Source organism: Colias croceus, chromosome 21 (assembly GCF_905220415.1).
Source record: "Colias croceus chromosome 21, ilColCroc2.1".
Lineage (NCBI taxonomy): Eukaryota > Metazoa > Arthropoda > Insecta > Lepidoptera > Pieridae > Colias > Colias croceus.
Window position 1 is genome coordinate 7508591 of NC_059557.1, and position 10062 is coordinate 7518652.

Sequence of the window (10062 nt, forward strand, 5' to 3'; positions counted from 1 at the left end):
CAGCCAATTCCAGCTCTTCTCTCGCGACCGAAGGAACAACAACGGCGTCATCTGACTCTTCCTGTGGCGCAACATTCCTCGACGCCATCGATGGCGGAGGATGTCTCTCCCGGATATTATGACGATCCCGATTTTATGACGACAGATATTGCCGCACTTAAGATCATTTAGTATGAACACTATTTCAGAAACTAATAATACCGACGATGGAGGGGCTGATTTCAAAAAGTCCAAGCATAAGACTGGAAAAGGAGCACAGCAGCGTCGCACCGAGGCTTTCAGAAGAAAGAAGAACTTGGAGACTGATGCAGCTATCCAGGCAGGAATATTTGCTAGACTCAAGATTAAGGACCCAACCGCCGTCTCTTCCATTCCTCTTGCTAGTGAAGTCCACCCAGCAATAGTGCCTATCACCTTTAGCACTTTGCCATCTTATGTAGATAGGGTATGGGACACAATGGAGGCAACAGGAACTCGACCCTTCAGTGCTTTGAACACTGTAGAGAATAAAAACACGTTTAAGAAAGGGATGCAGATATTAGCAGAAGTAAAATTATGCTATGCCCAACGCGCGCATCAAGACAAACCCGATGAAGATTTACCTTCAAGGAAGCTTTATACAACAGAAGAGCTCCATGACTTCAACAATATGGCTGAGCACCTTCCATATCCACTCGCCATCTATTTGGAGTGTATTGGAAACACCGCTGATCGTAAACAAGTGATTACACCTGTCTTGGCCGAAATACAAGGCGAATTTGCAAGCGTTTCAGGTGCTATAACTTACGCACCACGCAATCTTCTGCCCCTACTACGTGTTCTACGTGAAGGTGTGTGCGCAAACAATGAAGTTCACACAATAGCCCTCGCGTTAGACAATCTACCTGGGATTGAGTGGGAAGAATTTACAGGGCCAGCTGTTCCACCAGCAGTGCCGCCTGCGATGGTAAGATTAACTAGAAGAGCTTTTGATTTCTGGACCAAACCAGATGGTCAGAATTTTAAAATCAAATGGACTGATCAAGAATACAGGACGTTTGTGAAGATCGTGCAATCTATGGCTTCTCGCCGTGGATTTAACGTCACTACCGATCTTTCTCACGGCTCTGGATCCTTAGCTCAAATAGTCCAGACCCCAGACTGGGATGTTGCAAGTGCCATAGACTGGTTTTCAATGACTGACATATTCTTGCCATACCAACCACAACAACCATAGCTCTATTTCTTCTCTAATTCTGTTAAATACCAATCATACAACGAGGTCAGTGACCTCAGGAAAATACGAAGTACCTAGAGTCAATAATTATTTTGGAGATCGAACCCTAGATAACCGTTTTATATATTTTCTCAATAGTTTACCAGAGTACATACGAACAGAAGCAAATATTCACAAATTTAAAAGATTATTAAGAAAACACCTTCTTCAGTCAATAGAATGTTAAAGCACGAGCTTCTAAATAGGTATAAGTACTTACTTAAATAAATATACTTGATACTATATTTTATAAGAGATAATAATATTAGGTATATATGTTTAGTTATAGATATATAAGAGGCTTGATAACACAGACAAACTGCATGTGCAGTTTTGTGGGACTTAGACTTAAGTTATTTTTAAGTAAATTTGTTATAATAATTTCAATAAAATTCAATAAATAATAATAAAAAAGCTTGTGGAAACTGTTCAACGATTAGATTTTTAGATAAACGATGAATAGATTGGTTCGCTGTTGCTGGCAGGACTTCCAGAAAGATTTAGTCCTATGATAATGGCAATAGAACATACAGGAATGAAGATAAGTGCTGATGTTATAAAAAACAAAATTACTAGATATATAATAGTTCGGCTTTTTAGGTTAAGTCAGAAGGCGCGCTAGACACGAGGATTGTTTTGAACATGCACAGAAACGCCACCTACAGGCGCAAGTGCAAATGAATAGTGGTAGCACGCATCCAGTAACGGTCAAAGAAAATGTCAATGCAACACAGAAATCAACTTCAAATGTTGAGTGCAGTTTTTATGAAGCGAGAGGTCCATCAATACGACTGGTACGTTCAATCTCACATGGTTTCAAATAAGAACTTGTTATCAAACATATCGTATACACCGAAAGTCAAAGAAATTATAACCGCTGATCAAACAAACGTTTTTTTTTTTTTTTTTTAATTGACGATAGGGAAGAGCTTGACCACAATCTCGCCTGATGTTAAGCTGAGATGTGGTCTAAGATGGTACGCGCTTCCCTAGAAGGTACCTGTTCACTCTACGCTTGAAGACCCCCATATTGTACTCGTCGGGGAACACAGATTCAGGAAGCATGTTCCAGTCCCTTGCGGTTCGGATAAAGAATGTGGAATCGAACCGCTTAGTCCGGGTACATGGAACGTCCACCATATGGCGATGCCTAGAATCTGTGCGCCTCGACGATCGATGGAAGAACGGGGATGGCGGAACAAGATCGTGCAGTTCCGCAGCGCACTCACCAAAGTGTATCCGATAGAAGACCGATAAGCTAGCCACTCTACAGCGGTGACCGAGGCTCTGGAGTTTTCTGCCTACAAGATCATCGTCGTTAATGAGCCTCTTGGCACGCCTCTCTATCGCCTCAAGCGCCTCCAGCTGGTACTTGGCGGAACCATCCCAGAGGTGAGAGCAGTATTCCATACACGATCGGACTTGTGCCTGATAAAGATTGAGCAACTGTCCCGGGCTGAAATACTGTCTCACCTTCGCCAGAATTCCAAGCTTTTTTGAGGCAACTTGGGCTTTTGATTCTATGAAGGAACCAAAGTTCAGAGTAGGCATTAAGGTGATACCAAGAAGCTCGAGGTGGTTAGTTATCGGCACGGACACACCTTGGAAGGTCGGAGTCAGATGGAATGGACTCCGTTTAGCGGAGAATAGACACGCCTGGGTCTTAGACGCATTGAACTTGACCAGATTGGCATCGCCCCAATCGGAGACCGCCTGTAAGGACAAGTTCATGCGATCGATAGTCGACGTTCGACGTTGACTGCGACCTGTTGTAAACTGCGATGTTGCACTTAATTTTAACCTAACCTAAGGCATAAGATTTTGAGATTGCAATTTCAAATTGTAAGCAATATAAACAAATTTTCCAGCTCTTTCATTCGTAAGTCTGTTACGTTTTTTTTGATTGTACATCACTGTGTGTACTAAATGTTCTCTCAAATGCAGCTGATGTAGTTGGCAGGGTCAGAAATAGGACTACTACTTTTGATAAAGCAGTTGATTTACAAAGCCCTGCCCACCAAGATAAAGGAGTAAGTTTACTTACAGCAGAACATATAAACGCTTTGTAAAAAGTCTTCTTTGGCTATATAATTAGCGAGTTCCGCCAGAACTCTGTCCTCATCAATATCAGGGATTTTGACTGCAGCATTTTTTTTTCTGTCGCCAAATTTTCTTCATTCGGTGATAAATCACACCCTTTTAACTGCTGATCCAACAAGTTAGAAATTGCATGAACGTTATAAATCGCGAACTTCTTTCTGTGTTTTAATATTTCCTTGACCTTTTTAACTTCAGTTACTGAAAGAGGGCTTTTTCGTCCATCTAGTTTTTTTTTTGTATAAACGTAAAACATGAGATATCTGAGGAGTGTTACTCCACAGTTTTAATAGTTTCAGCTAGATATTTGTTTTCAGTAAATCACTGAACCCATTCGCTTTATCTCAAAGGTCGTCGCTCGTCGTAAATTAATTGTGTTGGAAAATAAAGAATTGCTCCCGTTCTTCATGATAAATACTCTCTTTGACAGAAGTAGTGGTATGATAAAATATCTCAATGTTTGTGGAATGAATTTGTTTATAGGAATGAATTACGCTTAAACAGTTTATTACGACACAACACGGAAGCGGAATTAGGGGGGCTTACATAAAGTAACTGGTTTTCAGTACATACTAATCTGTTCAGGTCTTTTTTTAAGGCATCTTCAACCGTCATCACAGGTTGTTCGTGCAACCTCTGGATTATTGTCTAGTGACATTAAGCGCGTCACACACGGTGAAGATACTATAATATTTTATGTTAAGATTCTCTAATATAAAACGTTATAGTATCTTAAAGGTATCCGGTATCAGCGTTCTGACCATCATTTTTCTTTTTGTCATTGCGTACTAAGACCCCTGTAGAACCGCCATCCTATTACAAATGACCCACAAAATTTCGGGTCATTTGTAACTTATTTATATCCTATCTCTAATAGGCAGATTTCTGGGCAAATGGGGATCTATTAATTCGGGTAATATGCATTTAAAATAAAATTCTTGTTCCAGAATTCATTATCTTTTTCAATTTTTTCACATGCTAAACCTTCCGGCGTCCCCACAATAATAATACAGTAGTATTCGCGGTTTGCTATATGCAGCTGACCCTGTACCTGATAATAATAATTATGATTTCTTTTTAGTTTTATTTTATTAAACATGTTGTCTTTAGTGCAAAAGGTATTTTTTTTCGTCAATTGCTTCAAATGGCTCAAAGTTTGCTGCGCTTGCAGGGCAGGGTGGTTGTTGAGATTGTGGATGGGTTGTAGACATTATTGGCTGAGGAAGTATACGAGTTGGTGCTGGCTGGGCTGGGAATATTATTTTTTGCGAAATTATACGAGGTTTTTGTGGTTGAGGAAGAATTTATGTTGCAGCAGGAGAATTATAATTATTATGGTTACTAGAAGATGCTGTATAATATTTTAGGGTGTTCAAAATCGCAATCTGTGTATCAATTTTCTGATCTGGTGGAATTGACTTTAATAATAGAACCAAAGATAACCAAAGATGACTTTAATAATGGAACGAAATAATTGTCTGGGTCTGGCGGTGTCGCGATGTTTTGGTGATTGGTTTTATCTCTTAATATTTCTAATAAAGATTCTTCGTAACTTTTATTCTTCTTCTTTTCTTTTGTTGGTCGTGTTATTGCTGGTGTAGAATAATCGTTGTCACTAATTGCTTCTTCGTCAAGCGATGTCACGTCACTTGAGGTTTTTCTCCCTGGCTAGAAGGTACCAAAAACAGTAACTTATCAAAGTACACGTATTGTTTTGTTTAGGTGCAGTGTTGGCATTAGTCTATAATGGACAATGTAATATTAATTAAGTTGGTAACACTCCATCTTGAAACAATATGTCTATGTCCGTCCATTACTACTGTACTGTCATATTGTAAAAGTCGGTTAAAATAAAACTCCACATCTAAAAGTATTTGCTGTTTATTATTTCAACTACAGGTTATGGGCCCGCACACAACTTTGAAGAAGAAAGCAAACCATTTGGATCTAAAACTGTTTTCGTCGAAGAAAAACAATTGTCGACACCGGCGAGTGGCGCGGGAAATTGTTTTGAGGTTACCACTTGGGTAAAATAAAACTTGCAACGCAAGGACGGGACGAGCAGGCAGTCAAAATTATACAATATGGAAGAAAACAAGCACACGAGCATAAAATTGGAGGGTGCATCTAATTGGAATGTATGGAAATTACAATCCACCATTTTACTACGCAGTCATGGTCTATTGGATGTCAGGGAATCTCGGTGAAGCCGAGGGATGCAACTGAAATAGCAGAATGGGAAAAACGTGACGCTAAAGCTCAAATATGGATTGTTACCAGGACGTCAGAAAATGCAATGATGCATATAATTACTTGCACTTCGGCGGCGCAAATGTAGAACAAACTGGCGAGCGTTTATGAGCAAAAATCTGATACAAGTATACATTTAATATAGCAAAGATTTTTTAAATATAAGTTCGAAGATGGAACAGAGATGTCTTCATTTTTGTCAAAAATAGAAGAAATGAAAATTTAGTTAAAACAAATGGGAGAGGGAATATATCTCAGAATACATATAGTTTGAAAAACTAAAAAACACGCTTTCAAGATAGATACTTACAACTAAAAAGTAGAAAATAATTCTTAATCTAGGAATCAAGCAATAACCAATACATAGTATATTTGTGAAAATAGCGTGGGGCGCTTTTCATGAGCTGATTGTATAATAGATCTGTATCTTCATTCTACACCTCACCTTCAAGTTATTTTTCATTTCTAAAAGTCGCACGACGCTCTAACACTCTTGCAAAATTCGCGCGCCTTTCTAGTACATGTTTCAAGCCTCTGAAGATAGCAATCGTCAAGCTTTCTCTTCTTTGATGGGTTATGTACTTATGTAAAGCAGTCTCATACTTATCGTTATTTTGTCCCGCTTCAGTCTTTATTTTTTTTAACTTTAGAAATTTCGGTCTTATTAATTCTTCCAGTTTCCCTGTAAATACCATTCAACTCCCCCGGTTTATTTGTATTCACCAATCTTTCACTTGCATTTCGATTTGGGGTTTCTTTGTTGAATTCGGCAGTATTATTTGCTTTAGTCTTTATGAAAATCGTATCCTGAGGTTTCTTTATTATCAAAGATGTGTTAGTCTTTTTTAGATCTGGTTAAAGTAAGGCCAACGAGAAGCGATACGAAAAGTCATTCACCTTAAAAACAACTGTGGCGTTGACAAACTAATATCTATCTCTTTCCATCTTGTGCCGTTGCCATAATGTCTCGTTCTCCCGGTTGTTCACACGACAATTCAAGACGGGTTCGCCAACATTCGACCGGCCATTTTCAAAAGATTTATTCTGTTTCGGAACGCGCTCGTGGTGATACAAATTATTCGTTAAAGTTATGTTATTGTTTGTTGTTTATTTAATTATTTCTTGTTTAAGTTAAGTTAATTCCTTGTTTTAGTTAAGTTGTTGATCATTGTATGTTTTTATTAAGAGTGGTTAATGAAGGAGCCACAACCAAGTACGTCGAGAGATAAATCAACAGATATTATTTCTCCAAAAAAGAAACGTCCAAAGGTATGTATAAGAAACCTTTTAGCGTTTGCATTGATATTTGGGTTTTAGCTGATCGATAAGAATATAGTTTAGTAGTTTTGGTTGGGAGTGTACTTTAATGTTATCTTAAAGTTATAAAATCATAACTGAAATAATAAAAGTTTTTAAATTTTAATTTGGTTTTTTAACTTTAGGTGACTAGTTTTACTATGAATGAAAAAAATATGATTATTAATAACAAATATATTAAAGAAACTTGGCCTCAAGATGAATACCCATACAGAAAAGATATGGCGAGGAAAGTAGCAAGTATTTTAGGTATCGGCGTTGCATCTGTATATAGAATCCTCAAGAACTATAAAGAATACGGCCAAATTTCATCTCCTGTCACCACCAAACCTAGACCAACGTTTAGTGACAAAATTGATGATTTTACTAAATCAGCCATACGCAAAAAAGTACATGCTTTCTTTATTAAAGGAGAACTTCCTACACCGAAATAAAATCAAACCGGCAAGCGTTTTTAGAAGGTCTGAGTACAGGTGCGAAGAATCCTACTTCAAAGGGCCGGCGACTAATCGTAGTCCACATTGATAACGAAATGTTTTTGTGGAAGACGGTAGCTGGGTGTTCAAATCAAAAGGCACTGGTGACTATCACGAATTAATGGATGCTGCACATTTGGAAAGCTGATTTGAGAAAGTATTGCCCAAATTAGGTGAGAATGCAGTTGTCGCCTTACCACTCAAGGCGACAGGAAAAACACCCAGCTCAACATAGTTGAAGGCTAACATACAACAGTGGCTTCGTGGCAAAAACATTAGTTTCGATGAAAAAGAAATAAAAACACATTTATTAAACAAAGTAAAGATGGTGAAGAATCAATACCAGTTATACGCCGTAGACGAATTATTAGCGAAAAATTATGGGGTCGAGGTACTAAGACTCCTCCCTTATCATTGTGAATTAAACCCCATTGAATTGATTTGGGCTGATGTAAAAGGACACATAGCCAGAAATAATACTACATTAATTCAATTTGAAAAAGTTAAGGCACTCCTAGGTGAGGGTATAGCGAAAGTCACGTCTGATCGGTGGAAGAAATGTGTGGAGCACGTTCGTAAAGAAGAGGAGAAGTTTTATAAATTTGATTATATTGTAGATGACGTGACTGATAAATTTATAATAAGTGTTACAGACTCTGATTCTGACTCTACAGACTTAGAAGAATCGGCGTCTGACTAAATAAAAAAGAATTTCTTTAAAAAAATTTGTTTTCCTATTTCCATAAACATAAAATAATATCATCACGCTTGTATTCCATAAGGGGCAGGCAGAGGTTACACACTCACATTTCAACTGATTTGTTTTAAATCCAGGGTATCCATATAACAGGGAGCAAGTGTGTTGCCATACACAGATTCAGAAAATTATTATTATTCGCGTTATTTAATTTACATGTATTATACAATAATTCAAATTATGATAAAATTTATAAAAATACACTATCCTTTTTTGTATTATTACAATTTGCCGGATATTTTATAAAACTATATATATCGCTGGTTTCACTTCGCCTTGGCCGTACTTTAGAGGTATTTTTTTTGCCGCAGCACCAATTTCGGTTTGACATACAATAACATTTATATCATTAATGTCAAACCAAGTATCTTGAACAAGTAATTGTTCCTGGGATTTGATTTTATTTTTTAAGTCAACGTCTCTAGCAGGCGATCGGACATGTCGTTGTTGTGGCTCCGTAATCGATATATTATTATCATTGTCGGTACTACTATCATCCTTCAAGAATTTGAAAATATTACTTAAGCCTCTGTGAAAACTATTTTCTGGTTCTGGAATCTCATTTTCAAATCTGCTTAAAGTATTTGAGTCCACCAGTTTATGGAAATCTGCAATTGTTAGGAATTTCCCAAGTACTGGAACTGGAACAGCATTTTCATTGGTGGCTGAGATCAGATTTCTGGCTGTGAAGGTGAAAAAATTGTATGGGAAAATCCAACACCTTCTCAACGATTTTGCCGCCCTATAAGATTCCGTTTTGTTATAGAAAATACAGAAGAAATCCGGTAAACCTACTAAGCGCCCAAATTTGGCATCTGACATAACAGGCATAAATTAGGGATAGATTTAGGGTCATACTAGAAACTATTTCGAGCGGCCATATAATTGATCCGGAAAAATACGACAAATACGCTTTAAATCGGTTGCTTTTGATATCAGACCCTCTTATAAGTTGCATGAGAAGCTTAAAAAGAAGAAAAACGAAGTATTTTTTACAAGAAACTATAGCGCTTCTCATGCCTTGAGAACCCAATGTTGATTCTTCAGAAAACGAGGAAGAAAACTGATAATAATAAAATACCTATGTCTATGTCTATGACAAAAACATTAGTTTCGATGAAAAAGAAATAAAAACCCATTTATTAAACAAAGTAAAGATGGTGAAGAATCAATACCAGTTATACGCCGTAGACGAATTATTATTAGAGAAAAATTATGGGGTCGAGGTACTAAGACTCCTCCCTTATCATTGTGAATTAAACCCCATTGAATTGATTTGGGCTGATGTAAAAGGACACATAGCCAGAAATAATACATTTCAATTTGTCCCTTATCTCCTTGTTCTCCCTTATCATTGTGAATTAAACCCCATTGAATTGATTTGGGCTGATGTAAAAGGACACATAGCCAGAAATAATACTACATTTCAATTTGAAAAAGTTAATGCACTCCTAGGTGAGGGTATAGCGAATGTCACGTCTGATCGGTGGAAGAAATGTGTGGAGCACGTTCGAATAGAAGAGGAGAAGTTTTATAAATTTGATTATATTGTAGATGACGTGACTGATAAATATTTTATAATAAGTGTTACAGACTCTGATTCTGACTCTACAGACTTAGAAGAATCGGCGTCTGACTAAATAAAAAAGAATTTCTTTAAAAAAATTTGTTTTCCTATTTCCATAAACATAAAATAATATCATCACGCTTGTATTCCATAAGGGGCAGGCAGAGGTTACACACTCACATTTCGACTGATTTGTTTTAAATCCAGGGTATCCATGTAACAGGGAGCAAGTGTGTTGCCATACACAGATTCAGAAAATTATTATTATTCGCGTTATTTAATTTACATGTACATTATACAATAATTCAAATTATGATAAAATTTATAAAAATAGACTATCCTT

The 10062-nt window shown here is 37.2% G+C and overlaps 2 protein-coding genes across 2 annotated transcripts; one reads left to right on the forward strand and one right to left on the reverse strand.

The window, feature by feature from the left end:
* Positions 1-1218: 1218 nt before the first annotated feature.
* Positions 1219-2986, reverse strand: LOC123701176. The gene is made up of 2 exons (XM_045648572.1): positions 2485-2986; positions 1219-1235 (listed from the first exon to the last, which is right to left on the reverse strand). The coding sequence occupies exons 1-2, from the start codon at positions 2984-2986 to the stop codon at positions 1219-1221; spliced, it is 519 nt and encodes a 172-aa protein (XP_045504528.1).
* Positions 2987-7720: 4734 nt separating this feature from the next.
* On the forward strand, positions 7721-8095 carry LOC123701177. The gene has a single exon (XM_045648574.1). The coding sequence runs from the start codon at positions 7721-7723 to the stop codon at positions 8093-8095; it is 375 nt and encodes a 124-aa protein (XP_045504530.1).
* The last annotated feature ends 1967 nt before the right edge of the window (positions 8096-10062 follow it).